The sequence below is a fragment of the Engystomops pustulosus genome, chromosome 6, assembly GCF_040894005.1.
Source record: "Engystomops pustulosus chromosome 6, aEngPut4.maternal, whole genome shotgun sequence".
NCBI lineage: Eukaryota > Metazoa > Chordata > Amphibia > Anura > Leptodactylidae > Engystomops > Engystomops pustulosus.
Window position 1 is genome coordinate 22,183,941 of NC_092416.1, and position 20,182 is coordinate 22,204,122.

Here is a 20,182-nt window from a genome sequence, read left to right on the forward strand (position 1 = left end):
ATGGGGAATACAACAACAAAACAAAACTTGGTTAACCCCATAAGGACGTAGCCAGTTTATAGCTTAAATAGTGACTGTAAACATATTTTACCCAATAATCTGTAGCTCAAGGGATGTAAATGAACTTTGCCTATTTTCTTTGTGACCTATATGTAGTTGTTTCTTTGCTATACCCCACAAATTACCTCAGAGCTGCAATAGCTGCATCCTCTGTCTGTGCGGACAAGCCCTGGAGTCCATACTTTGTTTACAGTTTGTTTCTCAGTCGGTTTCATGGGAGGGGAGGAGCTGCTGCTCCTAGCTCATGGGGAAGGAGGGCATGTGACAGTGAATGTAGCAGTGCTGGGTGTGTGCATGCAGATGTCTCCTGCACAGAATAGTAAGGTACAAGATCTCCCCTGTTCCCTATCAGTCCCTCCATCCCAGTCAGTGAATCTACAGAACTTTCTGTGTCCCTGTCCTCTCCTCATGTTATGCCTCTCCCCCTCCTTGTCATCGGCATTATCAGCTCTGTGTAGATAAGCTATTAACCCTTAGTGCTCACACAGCACAGTCTATAGACTTCTTGTAATTGGGTTACTCAGGATTTCTACCACTTATTACATGTTCCCTGCTCCTTCATATGATAGAGGCTGCCAGACTGGCACCATATACATCCTGTATGTGCAGTGTTCAGTGAATTTACTTGTGGGAAACTAAATGGATGTAATGCTAAATTACTTAGAAAGAGAACACAAGGCATCATGGGATCTGTGGGCAAGCTAACTGGTCTCAGGTTGAGGGCATAGACTGACAGACATTAGTCTCCACCTACTTCATCTCCGGTGAGAAAGTTTTTGTCAAACACTTTCAGGAAAGAAAAGGATCAGCAGCACAAAGTAGGCATCAACGGGGGAATCACATATAATAATTTGGTAAAATCACAATAATTTCACATTTATCCTTTAAGGCTTAGCCCCATTTTTCAAAATTTTAAATTATCTTTTTTTCAGGGAGATAAATTTACCACCTAAATTGGTTGCTGAATAACATTTCCCATATGTCTGCTTTACTTTTTCATAATTTTTTAAATGTCTGGATAATTTATTTTGATGTCACGCGGCTTACAAATCAAACATCGGTTTTCCATATTTTCAAAGAGATTTCAGAATTGACTTTTTTGGGAATCATTACTTTTTATAACTTTTTACCGACTTGTGATATATCTGTATGTCACACGTCGGCTGTGGGTGTATGGTGAGGGCTCACGCATTTTATGTGCGACAAAATAGGTAAAAATCATTATTTTTGGTGGTCTTTTTTATCAGTTTTTTATGGCATTCATTGTACGGGTATAATAATGACTTTGTGTCGATACTACATATTTGTATGGTGATTTTCACTTTTTTAATTGTATATGTAAGTGTAATTTGTAACGGGGCTTAAAGGCTTTTTGATTAATTTATTTTTATTTAAAAACTTTTTTCACTTTTTGAAAAAAAACTTTTTGACTTGTCCCACCATGGAACATAAACAAGTAATCATTTCATTGCTTGTTCATTATAATACCCGGCAATACTGAAGTATGCATAGGCTGACCCCGTGCCTGTAAGGTCCTGTATGTAATAGGACCTTACAGGCATTTACCATAGACAGCCCGGGGGTCTTAGCTCAGGATTGGGGGTTGCCATAGCAATAATTGGCACCACCCAAAAACACTTCTGGGGAGGCCAATCAAGCAAGGGGGAATATTCCTGCAGCCATTTTCTTGTCATAGTCGCTCTGACTGTGGAATTTAAAGGGTTAACACTGGGCTCAGAGCTCACACCTGCTGACACCCCAGATTATGACACCCTGCGATTCTCTATGCTACGGTGCAGAGCTGAACTCGTTTTGGATCAACGCCTTACTAGTACTATGCTCTAGTATGCTAGAGGGACTATGCGCCATTCTAGCATGCCGCAGAGTGTTGAGGTGTTACATATGAATTCCCATAACACCACAAAAATACAGCAGGTACCTCCTAAAGTCCCTTAATCTTAACTCACTTTATCCTAAGTCCCACTTTGGACCCTGCACACTTAGGACAGACAGACTCTCGCACATTCTCTTTGCTGCTTTATGAAGGTTTAGATGCGACAAAAGTTGCTCCTCTCTCTGCAACAAAGTCTAAAAACCTGGAGAATAATCTCATAGTCAGATATATGGATATCATCGTCTTTATTGTTTCTTAGAATCAGCCATTATTGTAGATTTTATCTGAAAGTTAAAGATCATTTAATACAATATTTTTGTGAAATAAAATTTTAAGTAATCAAAATATGTGCCCCCCCGCCTACATTCCTTTCTGTGCCGGTGATTTGAGATGATGATTGTAGTGTCCTGGTCTAAAGCTCATGTCTCACAGTAGTAGCAGATGTATCGGCAGGAGCCTGTAGGACCTGTGACAGAGATAATGATTAATGGTCATTTACATCCTATACATGAATGTGAGATTATCTGCACATCAGTTATATATAATAATGTATACAGATTGCAAAGAGAGGAAGGGGAGGGGGCCTGAAAAATAAATGATATAGATAGAGAGAACTACAAATTAGAAAGAAAATACAGGGGGTAAGTAAAGCATTCAGATCCCTTTAAATTCTTCACCTTTTTTTCATTGCAGCCAATTGGTAAGATCAAGAGCTCATTAATACTCTGCTCCCCATCTCAACAGAAAAAAATGAAATGCATGCGGTCCATTTCCTTCTGATCCTCCTTGAGATGGTTCTACTCCTTGTTTGAAGTCCAGCTGTGTTTAATTAAACTGATTGGACTTGATTAGGAAAGGCCCACACCTGTCTATATAAGACCTCACAGTGCATGTCAGAGCACATGAGAATCATGAGGTCTAAGGAACTGCCAAGGGAGCTCAGAGACAGAATTGTGGCAAGGCACAGATGTAGCTAAAATTACAAAAGAATTTTTGCAGCACTCAAGGTTCCTAAGAGCATAGTGGCCTCCATAATCCTTAAATGGAAGAAGTTTGGAATAACCACATGTCTTATCACGGGGGCTGAATATTTATCACCACGGGCTAAATACTTATTACCAGAGGCTGAATACTTATCCTTATGACCATGAGATATTTAAGTTTTTCTTGTTCAATTAAAATACATTTCTGTCAACATGGGTGCAAATTAAAGAGTAAAAAAAGAACTTTTTTAATCTCACCAATTGGCTACAATAAAACAAAGAGTAAAAAATGTAATGGGGTCCGAATACTTTCTGTATCCACTGTAGACAGATAAGTATGAAATAGATAGATACATATGAGATTGATAGATATTGCTTATCACACCGGAAGAAAAAAAGTATTTTTTCATTAGACTTTGAGTAAGAGTCAGTAGATACTCACATCATGTAAAATGTTGTCCAGTGCTGCCCAATCCTTCATTCAGCCACCTCTAAAAAAAATAAATAAAGCAGAGAGTTACCCCGTGTGATAAGTCTTACTTATATTTCTTCAGTACACGATAGGTTCCTTTAGTTTGTACTTAAGTTGAATTTGTATGAAGTTGGAACTGTATATTTTAAAATTGTAGATCCAGACAAAAAATGTTTTGCCCCAGTGACTATTGGATTTTGAAAATTTTTAGCTGTAATCGGAACAAGGATTATCAGTAAAGCTTCACTATAGAAACCTTACAGCTGATCATTGCAGTCTGGGACTATAGTAACATCCAGAGACTTCACCAGAGGTCACAGGGGGCAGAAAGGTCCGTCTGTAATATGTAGGGGATCTAACTAGTGATTTGAACTTGTGGGGAAAAGCTGCATATTACACTAATACAAATACATATAGACTGATATATATATATATATATATATATATATATATATATATATGTATATATATATATATATATATATATATATATATATATATATATATCATAAGTAAAAAAAATTGGTTAGGGATTGCCTTTTCTGGAGTCAAAGGTCATGTGTCTTTTTCCATCAACACCATGTGAAAGATGGGCTCAGCTACAATCTCAACACTCGTGATCCCAGCTGTTTAATGTGGTCATGGGTTTCTTCCGGGTCCTCTGATTTCCTCCCACACTCCAAAAAAACATATTGGTAGATTGTGAGCCCCCATGGGGACAGGGACTGATTTGGCAAGTTCTGTGCAGCGCTGCATAATCTGTGTGTAATATATAAATAAAGGAATTATTATTCTATCTACTTTCATGCCAGCCCTGGGTTTCTATGATAGACCCGAGAGCTTTCGGCAGTAAGTGCCTATTAGATCGTGCTTCCAGAAAATCCATAAGCTGACTATAGTAATATGCAGCCATACATTAGTATTGCAGTATACTACATTGAACAAGTGATCAAATGATCACTTGTTCATGCCCCACCCTGGGACAAAGAAAAAATGTTAAAAAAGATTTAAAAAATGCACAGTGAGTGAGAAACAGGCAGGGAGAGTGAATGGGTGACAGAGAGACATGCAGTGAGAGTGAGAGACAAGTATGGAGAGTGAGTGAGTGAGTGAGTGAGTGAGACAGGCAGAGAGAGTGAGCAGATGAGAGACAGGCAGGGAGAGTGAGTATGTGACAGAGAGACATGCAGTGAGAGTGAGATAGAGACAAGTAGGTAGAGTGAGTGAGAAACCAAGAGACAGGCAGGGAGAGTAAGTGAGAGAAGGCCAAGGGGAGTGAGTGAGAGAAAGAGAAACAGGTAGAGAGAGTGAATAGGTTAAAGACAGGCAGAAAGGAAGAGTAGGTGAGAGACAGGCAGAGAGAGTGTGCGGGTGAGAGAAAGGCAGAAAAAGTGAGTGGGTAAGAGACAGACAGGGAGAGTGAGTGAGTGAGTGAGTGACAGAGAGACGCAGGGAGAATTAGAAAGAAAGGGAGAGTGAATGAGAGAGAGACAGACAGGGAGAGATAGATACAATTTTTTTTGTTACCTGGTTCTATTTTGTTATATCTAAGAGCATTTATTTACTATCATGGGCAACGTATCAATGGGAAATCTGGGCTCATCTCTCTTATCTGGCCATGTTCACATATATTTGCTAGGGACTTTGATTTTGCAGTATTTTAACACCACTCATCTTCAACCTGTATGTGTGTATGTGCTGCCTTTAGTGGTGGTTTTGTGAATTTCATGTCCACGTTTTTTTAGCTTCGTGGGATATTGTATTGACTTGGATTCATGAGAAATTAAACTTCTACAGCGAATTCAATGTAAACATATATAAAACTTTTGGCGAATAAACTTGTAAACAGTAAAGATCGGTACTAAACAAGATGGGAAAAATATGGGGGAAAAAAACGGAAATAGTCGGGGAAACCCAACGATAATGCGCCGTTCAGACCCTTAGTAAATGTGCCCCAATGTTGCAATATACAAGGGATATGCTGAAGTGCATAAAACAAAGTATGGCCATTTTGCCCATAAGCACTTCATCCTTCTTGAGTTAGTCATGTGCCGCCTCTTATGTCAGGTAAAAAGGAACACCCCCGTAGCCATTTGACTCACCTATTTTATTGGGTACTGCTGCCTTCCCTTATTAGATCCATAGGTTATAAGTGATGGGCAAACCTGAACCCGGTAGATGGCGAGATTGTGTACACAAATCTAATTTCGGACGGGGTTTGGATCTGGTATTCAGCCACACCGTGAGAAGCTGGGTGATGGGCAGCCACTCAGCCAGCTTTTATCCCATAGCAGCCATGCAAAGATCCACTTTCCAGTGCCAGGGTAATTACTTATATCACCTTATCTCCTCATACAATACTACATTGCAGTATCAGTGACAGGAATGATGTCATCTATAACCTCACGTATCATTTGCTGTGCTGCCGGATCCTAAAGCGATGGCATACCTCATGTACGGTAAGTGCAAACTAAACCTGAGCTTTTTGTACTTACCACAGTCAGAAGATGTTCTCCAATCATAGATGTTTATCCCACGACTTATACAACTGTCTGCATAGGCCTCCAGAGCTTGGCAAAGGATGACTTTAACTCCATCATTCCTACAGGTATCATAGAGACAACCATCGAAAAACTTATTTGGACAAACTTTGGAGATGCAGTCTCGGAAAGGTCCATCTTTTTTGAACAAGTTGCCACAATTATCATTTCTTCCATCAAGTTTCTTCTTGCTTTCTTCACTAAATGGACAAGTTCCAGGACAAACATCGGAACAGGTTGGATCATGATCAGAGACTTTCCATGAAGCTGCCCAGCCTATGGTGGTGCCCATCAGGTTTCCTTCAGGGGATTGTTGATCATCACTTGGATCGTTGTTGAAGTTTCCGCAGAGACCGGACACAGAATGGTGATAAATACTTGGAATGGATAATGCAACTTTTGAATTCCCGTCACAAGTAATCTGTATATTAGTATCAGTCTCCAAAATTGATCTCAGTCCACTGCGCCTTATGATGATTTTCCCCCCAGCTAGACTTACAGGCAGTTCTGTCATCTTATTATTTACCTGAAGGAAAAATTAACAAACAAAAAAATATATTTCTAACATCCCATACATTAACATTGACCTCCTATGTGTGACTTATCGCATGTGTGACCACCTACCATTAGGAAACCTATTGTTTGATGAACTGTAAGGAGCTGTATCTAGAATATTAGGTTTTCCTTCTACGCTTTTTAACAAATAAAAAAACAGAACCATAGGGGGTGTATTAACGCACTTGCGTCCGTAAAATGTGGTGGTTTGGTTGTCTAAAAGGCCTTGCACCAGATTTATCAAGGTTTTTAAAACTTTTTTTTGGCACTTTCCAGACTTGTCCGACCAAGTGGGCGTGGCCTCTTGAAATTGGGAAATCGTCTGTTCGCTCAAAATCCTGGTGCACAGTTTAGACCAACTATAAGTAGGTCTAAAGTAGCAACCGACAGTCTTATGCTGCATCAGAATTCATCATCACATTGACAAATCTGGTGCATCCACCAAACTAGGAAACACTCCTAGACCACAGAATAATAAACGGTATAACTTTATTTTGTACATAGGTATAACCAACGTGTCTTCATGTAATATACTATAGCGATTTTAAAAAGTGCACTGCGCATAGTGGAAAAATGCATGAATAATTCAAATTAATTCAACTATACAATAGTCCTACATATATTCTGACCATATTACAAGCCTAAGTGATGTAAGTGATTGTAAATAGGGAGCTGTATTCTGTTTTTGAGGGTTTTGAGGTGTGTTGTGTTTTTTGTGTGTAAAAACCATATAATTTACATAATTTCCCAGAATCCCCTAGTAGAGTGTCAATGGCCATAAGTCTCCACATACCTACAAGTTGGTCTTAATTGGCAAAGTCTCCATGAGGAAAACTTACTTCTTGTCTCTGGTCAAAAGCCTCTCACACTATACTGAAGAGATGCAACCACATTGAAACAGCGCTGTCCACAGATGGGAATCTGTTCTTTCTGGAATAGATGTACTGGTTTGGTTTCAATCCCGCATGCTTGATGTCAAGGGAGCTGCCGTACAAGGTAGCTAATAGAGGTGCCTTACAAGGCAATCTTAATTGGCAAAGTCTCCATAAGGAGACCCCAATACAATTTGCACACACATACCGTATATATCTTACAGTACGATTCCATTTACTCCACACTTATTTTAAGTCATATCATGGCTTTATAACTGTGAATTTATGGATTATTATTCATGCATTTTTCCACCACGCAGTGAATTTTAGTTTAACTCCCTAGTAAATTACACGAAGACACATTTGGTATTGGTTTAGTGCAATTTCCATCTCTCCATAATTCCCCCATCAGGCACAGTGCACTTTAGCTTTATATATGGTCTGTAACTATGGGGGATAACTTGTGGAAATGAGGTATTATGTTTATTGCAATGCAATTACTTGACATCAATATTTTGTTGTGTACTGTGGTTTCTTCCTATGTAACCAAATGTTGTTGTCATGGTCCCCTTGATGTAATAGAGGTGGAGTCCCTCCTATTCTCACCTAATGCCCATGTCAAGGAGTTTGCTCTAAAACAAGCATTGGGCGACACGCTGGATTTATAAACCCCTCTCTCCCTCTCTTCTGCCTTTGGTGGCTCCTAAGTAAGTACTGCTGTCAGGAGAACAGGGGTCCCACACTCCTATATTGCATTTAATACCACCTAGTAACAGGGGGACATGCTGAATACTGAGCTACAAAAGAACCAATGGAGTAACTGAATTTCAAGCTAAGATTATTCATGTCTACATTCATTTTTATGGAACGTACTTGTATTTTCGGGACTTCTTGACTATCCATGGTGATTTCTAGACCATAAATAATGATTTTCACTTTTCCACCAAGCCAGACTTTTTGTGTTCCACTGTTGTCGTTCTTTATGGTGATCTGGTATGGAGGCAGGTCACTACCAGTGTACTGTGAGAAAATATAGCTGCCAGTGCCTTGAAAGTTGAAGTGATACTCATCGCAGGTCTTGAAATTAAGACCTCCCTCCACCGAGCACTGGCCGGTAAAATTTGGTACACACACTGCTTTGCCATCCTGTACTTCACAAGTCTCCATCGTATGACATGATTTCCTTTCGCATGGGTCTAAATATTTAAAACAGTAGAAATAGCTCACACAACTAATCACATGATTTTACATAAAATATTATGAAAATGTCAATTATTTAGTGGTAGTATTTCCCGCATACAGTGTTAGGTCACAGTACCAGTCTTAGTAGTATTTGCATCATACAGTGTTAGGTTACAGTACCAGTCTTATTTCCATCATACATTGTTGCCTTAGACTACCAGTTTTGGTTGTATTTGCATCATACAGTGTTAGCTTACAGTACCAGTCTTAGTAGTATTTCCATCATACAGTGTTAGCTTACAGTACCAGTCTTAGTAGTATTTCCATCATACAGTGTTAGCTTACAGTACCAGTCTTAGTAGTATTTCCATCATACAGTGTTAGGTCACAGTACCAGTCTTAGTAGTATTTGCATCATACAGTGTTAGGTCACAGTACCAGTTTTAGTAGTATTTCCATTATACAGTGTTGCCTTAGAGTACCAGTCTTAGTTGTATTTGCATCATACAGTGTTAGGTCACAGTACCAGTCTTAGTAGTATTTCCATCATACATTGTTGCCTTAGACTACCAGATTTGGTTGTATTTGCATCATACAGTGTTAGGTCACAGTACCAGTCTTAGTAGTATTTCCATCATACAGTGTTAGGTCACAGTACCAGTCTTAGTAGTATTTGCATCATACAGTGTTAGGTTACAGTACCAGTCTTAGTAGTATTTCCCACATACAGTGTTAGGTTACAGTACCAGTTTTAGTAGTATTTCCATCATACAGTGTTAGGTCACAGTACCAGTCTTAGTAGTATTTGCATTATACAGTGTTAGCTTACAGTACCAGTCTTAGTAGTATTTCCATCATACAGTGTTAGGTTACAGTACCAGTCTTAGTAGTATTTGCATCATACAGTGTTAGGTCACAGTACCAGTCTTAGTAGTATTTCCATTATACAGTGTTAGCTTACAGTACCAGTCTTAGTACTATTTCCATCATACAGTGTTAGGTTACAGTACCAGTCTTAGTACTATTTCCATCATACAGTGTTAGGTCACAGTACCAGTCTTAGTACTATTTCCATCATACAGTGTTAGGTTATAGTACCAGTCTTAGTACTATTTCCATCATACAGTGTTCGCTTACAGTACCAGTCTTAGTACCATTTCCATCATACAGTGTTCGCTTACAGTACCAGTCTTAGTACCATTTCCATCATACAGTGTTAGGTCACAGTACCAGTCTTAGTAGTATTTCCATTATACAGTGTTAGCTTACAGTACCAGTCTTAGTACTATTTCCATCATACAGTGTTAGGTTACAGTACCAGTCTTAGTACTATTTCCATCATACAGTGTTAGGTCACAGTACCAGTCTTAGTACTATTTCCATCATACAGTGTTAGGTTATAGTACCAGTCTTAGTACTATTTCCATCATACAGTGTTCGCTTACAGTACCAGTCTTAGTACCATTTCCATCATACAGTGTTCGCTTACAGTACCAGTCTTAGTACCATTTCCATCATACAGTGTTAGCTTACAGTACCAGTCTTAGTAGTATTTCCATTATACAGTGTTGCCTTAGAGTACCAGTCTTAGTTGTATTTGCATCATACAGTGTTAGGTTACAGTACCAGTCTTAGTTGTATTTGCATCATACAGTGTTAGGTCACAGTACCAGTCTTAGTAGTATTTCCATCATACAGTGTTAGCTTACAGTACCAGTCTTAGTAGTATTTCCATCATACAGTGTTAGCTTACAGTACCAGTCTTAGTTGTATTTGCATCATACAGTGTTAGGTTGCAGTACCAGTCTAAGAAGTATTTCCATCATACAGTGTTAGGTTACAGTACCAGTCTTAGTACTGTTTATATCATGCAATATTACATTAAAGAACCAGTTGTAGTACTCTACATTACAGTTACAGACCTTATACACTCCATTATAAGCCTACTTGACTTATACTTGGATATATACAAACATTTACTCTCCTTTTATACTACGCCTGCAGGTCCTCTTCTTGCTACCTCCATGCCGGAAGCGACAGCTCCATGTGTGCTGGCTGTGCACAGATATCACAGATAGAAAAAACACACACTTGCATGATATACTTACTTACACTCTATGATATAGACAATATAGCAGGTGTCACAATTAATAAAAGACTGAATGTTGTATGTTTTTTCCTCGCTAGAGAAATTTTTCTTTTTCTCTGTGTATTGGCATATATTAAACCGGCTGCCTCCACAAGCATTAAAGCCCTTGGTAGATAGCCAGGTTTTGTTTTTCTGGTAGTTTTTATCGCTATAATAGCTAGGAGACAAAATAGACCCTAAAGATCTTCCTCTTCTTGCCACACACTGAAAACCTTTGCTTAAGATATTTCTTAGAACACTGTCCTTATTTAATATCGGGATGTACTTATTAATAATTTCACAAATATTTTTGTATTCACTACTGTAAGGTGTGGAGAATACCAAATTACTGCACTGTTTTCCTGTCTTATTAACAAAACAGAACAAAAGAGGAAACAAGAAACCAGGCTAACAAAACATATATTTAGTGATATAAAAAATCTTTATTGTATGTGCCAGTTTTTTTTAGACTGGGCAGGAGGCTGCTGGCTATATACTAAGGGGGCAGGCATTGGCTATATATGAGAGGGCAAGCACTGACTATATATTAAGGTAGAGGGCACTGGCTGTATACAAAGGGGAAAGGCACTGGCTATATACAAGGGTGCTGCTGGCTATATACTAGGGCAGGGGGCTGCTGGCTATATACTGGTGGCAGGGGGCTGCTTGCTATATATGAGGGGGCTGCTTGCTATTTACTGGGGGGCAGGGGGCTGCTGGCTATCTACAAGGGGACGGGCACTGGTGATATGTAAGGGAGTCGTTGGCTACATACAAGGGGGAAGGCACTGGCTATATACTGGGGGGTAAGCACTGGCTATATACAAGGGGGCAGGCACTGGCTATATACAAGGGTGCAGACACTGGCTATATACAAGGGGGCAGGCACTGGCTATATACTGGGGGGGCAGGCACTTGCTATATACGAGGGGCAGGCACTGGCTATATACGAGGGGGCAGGCACTGGCTATATAATGTGGGCGGGCAGACATTGGCTATATACAGGGGGCAGGCACTGGCTATATACAATGGGGGAGGCAATGGCTATATACAAGGGGGCTGTAGGCTCTATACTGATTACAGGGGGCTTCTGGCTATATACAAGGGGGGAGGCACTGGCTTTATACAAGGGGACTGCTGGATATATACTAGGGGGCAGGGGAAAGGCTATATACTAGGGGATGGAGGGCTGGCTAAATACTAAGGGGCAGGCAAGGCTATATACTGGGGGAAGGCACTTGCTATATACTGGGTACAGGCACTGGCTATACACTGCGGGCAGCCACTGGCTATATACTGGGGGCAGGCATTGGCTTTATACTAGGGGCAGGCCCTGGCTATATACTGGGGGCAGGCAGTATATACTGTAGGCATACACTGGCTATATACGAGGGGGCAGGCACTGGCTATATACTAGGGGCAGGCACTGGCTATATACTGGAGGCAGGGCCTAGCTATATACTTTGGGCAGGCCCCTGCAATATACTGGGGGCAGGCACTGGCTTTATACGAGGGGGCAGGCAGGAGATGGGTTTGGAGTACACGACATGTACCCTCCCAGCTCACAAACCCAATTGTGAGGTGTTTTTAAATGTTTTTAGATTTTTGTTTCCTGTGCTTAATTTGTATTTGGAATAACAATTAATTGCACTTTATTTCTTTATTTGCATTTGCTGGGAAGGTGTGTGAGTAGCAGAAGGCAATAAAAGAATTGTTACAGAACGTCCGAGTCAAAGTAGTGACCAGCAGCCCTACACCACCAACTGGGCATCCTCGAGGGACATTTGTTCAGAGCTGCACTGCTCCTAATATGCCACCAATATGGTCTGTGGTGATAGCCCCATTGTTAGAGCTGCCAATTCACATCTTTCGCCTGCTTGGAAAAGCTCTTCGGACCATGATGGAGGATGAAATGGTGGCAGATGAGGTAGTGGGTTGCTGGACTTGTGGTGTCCATTCAGGGGGCAGTTTTGGAAGAGGAGGATAAGAAGGGCAGCTAGAGCAGCTCACAGGTGTCACCGGAGCAATGCTGGAGGATGCAGAGGAGGAAGAGACACCAACCTCTGAGGACAACTTTTCCTTGCTTCTGCACAGCCTTGATCACATGAGCGAACACAAGCTCCAGTGTCCGTGCAACAACCACCAAGTTACCTGATAGTGCTGAGTGATGGATGGCCACCCTTTGAAGCCACAACACAGAAAGGCTCTGGTAACAACCCAGAACCCTTCTGGCTCATTGCATCATTTTAAAAATTGAAATTAGAAGGAGATCACGGATAACAAATATTAGAGTATTACCACAGTCACAGTGAATAGATCTATGAGAAAGTGGCCCTGATTGATCACAATTACCTTTTTAAAATTTCCCATGTTTCATGTTAGAACTGACTTGTTTACCTACATAAATTCTCATACATATTTATATGTAAATGAGATGTGTTAAGTTAAAGACATAATCAGGAATTGGATTTTCATCTGAACCTCACATTCCCAACTATGTGAGAGGTGACAGGGCTTTTTTACTATGAGAACTGTCAATCTGTGGAATAGCCTGCCTCAGGCGCTGGTCACAGCAGGGACAGCAGAGAGTTTCCAGAAGGGCTTAGATGCGTTTTTACGGCTTAATAACATTGATAGTTATGTTATACAGAATTGTTTCCCCTAATTGCCTTCCTCATCCAATCCCTTCCCTTCCTTGGTTGAACTTAATGGACAAGTGTCTTTTTTCAACTGTAAAAACTATGATACTATTATACTATGTCTTCAACTGCCTATAACTTCAGTTCATTAAAATACTAACTACTGTCCTGAGCCTTAGATAGGGAAATATTTAGTGACATTCCCCTCCAGCCAAAAGTGATTCATCTAATTTTTTCTACTAATTTCTATGTGAATTAAAAGCTATTTTAATGGGTAAACCAAAAAGTTTTAAGATAATAGAGGGAAGGCTGGAAAGGAGATCTCATACCCTCTCTGAGAGTGCAGTCAGTTTAGTCAGGTAAAAAATGGTGACAAGTTTGGAAAAAAAAAAGCACAAAAAAGTTGCCTCATTTACTCACCTAAAATCTTGAACATTAATACACATTACTACAGTTCATTTACCTGATAATGATTCTCCACCAGCATCTGAGATAGAAACAGAGGAATTATGTAGATTTAAAAAAATCATACATCAGATATAATAACTATCTCACAGGAATTCATAAAATTCTCTGTCTCACGTGCAGAACACATAACAAGACATTTGGACAATCCTAAAATAATAGTAATAATAATAATAATAACAAAAATAATAAGTAAAGTGAAATATAAGGAAAATTATTCACATATGGTTTCCCCATAATCATATTGACCCATAGAACAAAGATAACATGATTATTAGGCTATACGATGTACACCAAAATAAAAAAGAGTAAAAAAATCCAGGACAGAATTGATGCTTTTCTGCTCCTGACCTCAAAAAAAAGTTCATAAATTTTCAACAATAGGAGATACCAACCCCACAATGGTAACAATGGAAAAACATCTCATCCCGCAAAAAAAGATGGAGTCACATGACCCCAATAACGAAAAAGCTAAAATTTTATAGCTTACAAAAGGGGCCAATGAGGAAAGTAAAATCCTGGCAGCTACAGGGAGCTCCTTCCCTTCTGTGCCTCGCTGTGTGCCCATAAAACAAGTAACGGCCACATGTGGGGGGTCTCTGCACCCCCCACATTGCAGAACAAATTGTAAGATGATAAAATTTGACTATTCTAAATTTCACTTTCATTTTGATGTAGTTACTATGAAAATCTCAAGCGGTCAAAAATCTTCCTAAAAGCTGTTTTTGATTTGTGGGGCACAGATTTGAACATGGGTTGATATAAAGGGGGTTATCAATGTTATATTTTACTAAATTAAATTTAAAATTTCATTCAAAACTGTATTTATCCCAAAATAGCCAACTCTGAAAATACGGAAAATCGATAATCTATTTGTAGCCGCGTGACATCAAAATAAATTATCCAGACATTTCAAAAATGATGAAAATGTAAAGTAGACAAATGGGAAATGTTATTCAGCAACTTATTTAGGTGGTAAATCTATCTGCCTGAAAACGAGATGATTTCGAATTTCGAAAATTTTTCAAAAAATGTATAATTTTTATTTTGTTTTAATGCAAAACTTCTCAGGCAAAATTTACCACTAAAATGAAGTACAACATGTGGGGAAAAAATGATCTCAGAATCGCTTTGATAAGTAACAGCGTTCAAAAGTTATAACCATATAAAGAGACGCTTGTCAGAATCCAAAGAATGGGGCTGAGCATTAAGCTGTAAACTGGCTGCGTCCTTAAGGGGTTAAATCCTTTTACACTCTGGTCAAAAAGGGGTTAATATTTCATCATACTTATAAGTTACGGGTCTGGTGATCAGAATTTCAGGCTCCTGTTTGATTTTTTATTTTACATTGTTTTATACTGATTTTGCTTTATGACTGTGACGCTATTCCCGGCCTTGTCTATGCTGAGCCCCTCTGACTACTCGGTGCATGTGATGTGGTGGTTACTAAAGTCCCATCAGAACTGCTGTAACTTGTAATAGAAAATCACCCAGAATAAATAACCAGCATCATGTGATCTCTCACCATAAAATACTGCAGCCAATATCCATAACTGAGAGATCCAGAGACTCCGCATTTCTGTGAAGAAAGAGAAAGAAGCAGATTTTACACATAAGAACAGACAGCAGTGATAAGTCATAGGAGGCCAAGTACTAGGATTAGTCCTAGTAATAGTCCTAGTGATAGTCCTAGAAAAAGCCCTAAAAATAGCCCTAGTAATAGCCCGAGTGATAGTCCTAGTAATAGTCCTAGAATAGTCCCAGTAATAGACCTAGTGATAGCCCTAGTAATAGCCCTAGTGATAGTCCTAGTAATAGCCATAAAATAGTCCCAGTAATAGTCCTAGTAATAGCTCTAGTAATAGCCCCAGTATTCGTCCCAGTAATAGTCCAAGTAATAGCCCTAGTAATAGCCCTATAAATAGTCCTAGTAATAGTCCTAGTAATAGTCCAAGTAATAGCCCTAGTAATAGTCCCAGTAATAGTCCTAGTAATAGTCCTAGGAATAGCTCTAGTAATAGTCCAATTAATAGCCCTTGTAATAGTCCTAGTAATAGTTCTAGTAGTAGTCCTAGTAATGGTCCCAGTAATAGTCCCCGTAATTAGTAAAGAATAAGCCAAATATACTCACAGAAATACAGAAATATCAAAAAGCTCAGGAGGTGAGTGTATAAACATTAAAATGTAACTTTTATTAATATTTAGGTAAAAAACAAAAAAATAGAGTGTCACCTACCCAGTCAATTAGATAGGACACCATGCGCAGAAGAAACAAACTCCAAATGGTAACGAAAATGCACCGTCCAGTAAAGACATTTGTAAATGACAGCAATAGTCTTACCGTGGTTCGGACGTGAATTGCATCCGCGGGTAGGAGGTGGGGGTGCCTAGAGGAAGAACTCACCCTAGTGGACCCACAGAACTCCCGCCCTGACAAGGGCAGTCCACAGCTGACCCTACAGGTACCGGGACATGCCCCCTACGAGTGCCAACAAAGATCAAGCGTCCCTGACGCGTTTCGTAATACTCCTCAGAGGGACTTGAAAAGGCTTAGTGCTAGATGGCGTAATTAGTAACCCTAGTAATAGCCCAAGTACTACCCCTAGTAATAGCCCTAGTAATAGCCCTAGAATAGCCCCAGTAATAGTCATAGTAATAGTCCTAGTAATAGCCCTAGTAACAGCCCTAGTAAAAGTCCCAGTAATAGCCCTAGTAATAGCCCTAGTAATAGACCTAGTAATAGTCCCAGTAATAGTCCCAGTATTAGTCCTAGTAATACTCCTAGTAATAGTCCTAGTAATAGCCCTAGTAATATCCCTATTAATAGTCCTTGTAAAAGTTTTAGTAGTAGTCCTAGTAATAGTCCCAGTAATAGCCCTAGTAATAGCCCTAGTAATAGCCCTAGTGATATTCCTAGTAATAGCCCTATTAATAGTCCTAGTAATAGTCCTAGTAATAGTCCTAGTAATAGCCCTAGATTAGCCCCAGTAATAGTCATAGTAATAGTCCTAGTAATAGCCCTAGTAACAGCCCTAGTAAAAGTCCCAGTAATAGTCCCAGTAATAGCCCTAGTAAGAGCCCTAGTAATAGACCTAGTTATATCCCTAGTAATAGTCCTAGTAATAGTCCAAGTAATAGCCCTAGTAATAGTCCCAGTAATAGTCCCCGTAATTAGTAACCCTAGTAATAGCTCTAGTAATAGTCCAATTAATAGCCCTAGTAATAGTCCTAGTAATAGTTCTAGTAGTAGTCCTAGTAATGGTCCCAGTAATAGTCCCCGTAATTAGTAACCCTAGTAATAGCCCAAGTACTACCCCTAGTAATAGCCCTAGTAATAGCCCTAGAATAGCCCCAGTAATAGTCATAGTAATAGTCCTAGTAATAACCCTAGTAACAGCCCTAGTAAAAGTCCCAGTAATAGCCCTAGTAATAGCCCTAGTAATAGACCTAGTAATAGTCCCAGTAATAGTCCCAGTATTAGTCCTAGTAATACTCCTAGTAATAGTCCTAGTAATAGCCCTAGTAATATCCCTATTAATAGTCCTTGTAAAAGTTTTAGTAGTAGTCCTAGTAATAGTCCCAGTAATAGCCCTAGTAATAGCCCTAGTAATAGCCCTAGTGATATTCCTAGTAATAGCCCTAGTAACAGCCCTAGTAAAAGTCCCAGTAATAGTCCCAGTAATAGCCCTAGTAAGAGCCCTAGTAATAGACCTAGTTATATCCCTAGTAATAGTCCTTGTAATAGTTCTAGTAGTATTCCTAGTAATGGTCCTAGTAATAGTCCCCGTAATTAGTAACCCTAGTAATTGCCCAAGTAATAGCCCTAGTAATAGTCCTAGTAATAGCCCTAGATTAGACCCAGTAATAGTCGTTGTAATAGTCCTAGTAATAGCCCTAGTAACAGCTCTAGTAAAAGTCCCAGTAATAGTCCCAGTAATAGCCCTAGTAATAGCCCTAGTAATTGACCTACTAATAGTCCCAGTAATAGTTCCAGTAATAGTCCAATTAATACTCCTAGTAATAGTCCTAGTAATAGCCCTAGTAATATCCCTATAAATAGTCCTTGTAAAAGTTCTAGTAATAGTCACAGTAATAGCCCTAGTAATAGCCCTAGTAATAGTCCTAATAATAGCCCTAGTAATAGCCCTAGGGATATTCCTAGTAATAGCCCTAGAATAATCTCAGTAATAGTCCTATTAATAGCCCTAGTAATAGCCCTAGTTATAGTCCTAGTAATAGCCCTAGAATAGTCCCAGTAATAGCCCTAGTAATAGTTCTTGTAATAGTCCAAGTAATAGCCCTAGTAATAGCCCTAGTAATAGCCCTAGTAATATTCCCAGTAATAGTCCTAGTAATAGCCCTATTAATAGTCCTAGGGATAGCTCTACTAATAGTCCAATTATTAGCCCTAGTAATAGTCCTAGTAATATCCCTAGTAATAGTCCTTGTAATAGTTCTAGTAGTAGTTCTAGTAATAGTCCCAGTAATAGTCCCAGTAATAACCATAGTTATAGTCCTAGTAATAGCCCTAGTAATAGTCCTAATAATAGCCCTATTAATAGCCCTAGTGATATTCCTAGCAATAGCATTAGAATAGTCCCAGTAATAGTCCTAGTAATAGCCCTAGTAATAGCCCGAGTAATAGGCCTAGAATAGTCCCAGTAATAGCCCTAGTAATAGCCCTAGTAAAAGCCCTTGTAAAAGCCCTTGTAATAGTCCAAGAAATAGTCCTAGTAATAGTCCTAGTAATAGCCCTATTAATAGCCCTATTAATAGCCCTAGTAAAAGTCCTAGTAATAGCCCTAGTAAAAGTCCTAGTAATAGTAATAGTAATAGTCTTATGGATAGCTCTAATAATAGTCCAATTAATAGCCCTAGTAATAGTCCTAGTAATACCCCTATTAATAGTCCTTGATAGTCCTTGTAATAGTTCTAGTATTATTCCTAGTAATAGTCCCATTAATAGTCCCAGTAATTTATAACCCTAGTAATAGTCCAAGTAATAGTCCTAGTAATAGCCCTAGAATAGTCCCCGTAATAGTCCTAGTAATATCCCTAGTACTAGTCCCAGTAATAGTCCAAGTAATAGCCCTCATAATAGCCCTAGTAATAGCCCTAGAATAATCCCAGTAATAGTCCTAGTAATAGCCCTAGTAATAGCCCTATTACTAGTCCAGTAATAGTCCAAGTAATAGCCCTAGTAATAGCCCCAGTTATAGTTCCAGTAATAGTCCCAGTAATAGTCCTAGTAATAGCCCTAATAATAGCCCTAGTATTAGCCCCAGTAATAGTCCCAGTAATAGTCCCAGTAATAGTCCTAGTAATAGCCCTAGGAATAGCTCTAGTAAAAGTCCAATTAATAGCCCTAGTAAAAGTCCTAGTAATAGCCCTAGTAATAGTCCTTGTAATAGTTCTAGTAGTAGTCCTAGTAATAGTCTCAGTAATAGTCTTAGTAATATCCCTAGTAATAGTCCTTGTAATAGTTCTAGTAGTAGTCCTAGTAATAGTCCCAGTAATAGTCTTAGTAATAGCCCTAGTAATAGCCCTAGTAATAGCCCTAGTAATAGTCCTAATAATAATCCTAGTAATATTCCTAGTAATAGCCCTAATAGTAGTCCTAATAATAGCCCTAGTATTCGACCTAGTAATAGTCCTAGTAGTTGTCCTATGAATAGCCCTAGTAATAGCCCTAGTAATAGTCCTAGTAATAGTCCTAGTAATAGCCCTAGTAATAGTCCCTGTAATAGTCAAACTAATGGCCCTGGTAATAGTCCTTGTAAGAGCCCTAGTAATAGCCCTACTAATAGTCGTAATATGGCCTTGTTGTTTTTTACAGAGGGAGGGATAGTTTTACTTTACTATTACACATACACAAGGTCCTTGAATGGGAGACGCCATTCCCCTTTTTAATTGGAGATGCCCTAACAAAGTATTAGATATAATAATAAAAATTCCTGTATTTATATAGCGCACATTATGCAGCGCTGCACAGGGCTTGCCAAATCGGTCATATACATGAACATCACTGCAATCATTGCAGTTACTTATTATGTTAATCTTTGTACTATTATTATATTTTCTATTTGAATGCATGGACATTTGTTTTTCTGATGGACAATTTAAATATTTAAATAAAAAGTTGAAACAATCTCCAGTGAATGTGTAAACTACTACATGACTACATATAACAGTGACTACTTACCTGCTCCTCTTCTTCTCAGGACAGTGACTGTATGGGGATGAGGCTGTATCTTTATACTGTATTTTATAGGAATTTAGCTCCTCATCCGTAAAGCTAAAAAAATTTCCAGTGCAGTGCACCGCCCATAACAAGTGTGCAAGACACTTTCAGTGCATTGTGCAGAGTCTGGCAGAGGAACAATATGATGATT

The 20,182-nt window shown here is 39.1% G+C and overlaps 1 protein-coding gene across 1 annotated transcript; it reads right to left on the reverse strand.

Annotated features, from left to right (window-relative positions):
• Positions 1 to 2,182: 2,182 nt before the first annotated feature.
• Positions 2,183 to 20,067, reverse strand: LOC140134652 (alpha-tectorin-like). Its single transcript, XM_072155116.1, has 7 exons — positions 19,993 to 20,067; positions 15,316 to 15,369; positions 13,789 to 13,812; positions 8,250 to 8,572; positions 5,905 to 6,475; positions 3,380 to 3,428; positions 2,183 to 2,420 (listed from the first exon to the last, which is right to left on the reverse strand). The coding sequence occupies exons 2-6, from the start codon at positions 15,365 to 15,367 to the stop codon at positions 3,415 to 3,417; spliced, it is 984 nt and encodes a 327-aa protein (XP_072011217.1). The 5' UTR covers positions 15,368 to 15,369; positions 19,993 to 20,067; the 3' UTR covers positions 2,183 to 2,420; positions 3,380 to 3,414.
• Between the last annotated feature and the right edge of the window lie 115 nt (positions 20,068 to 20,182).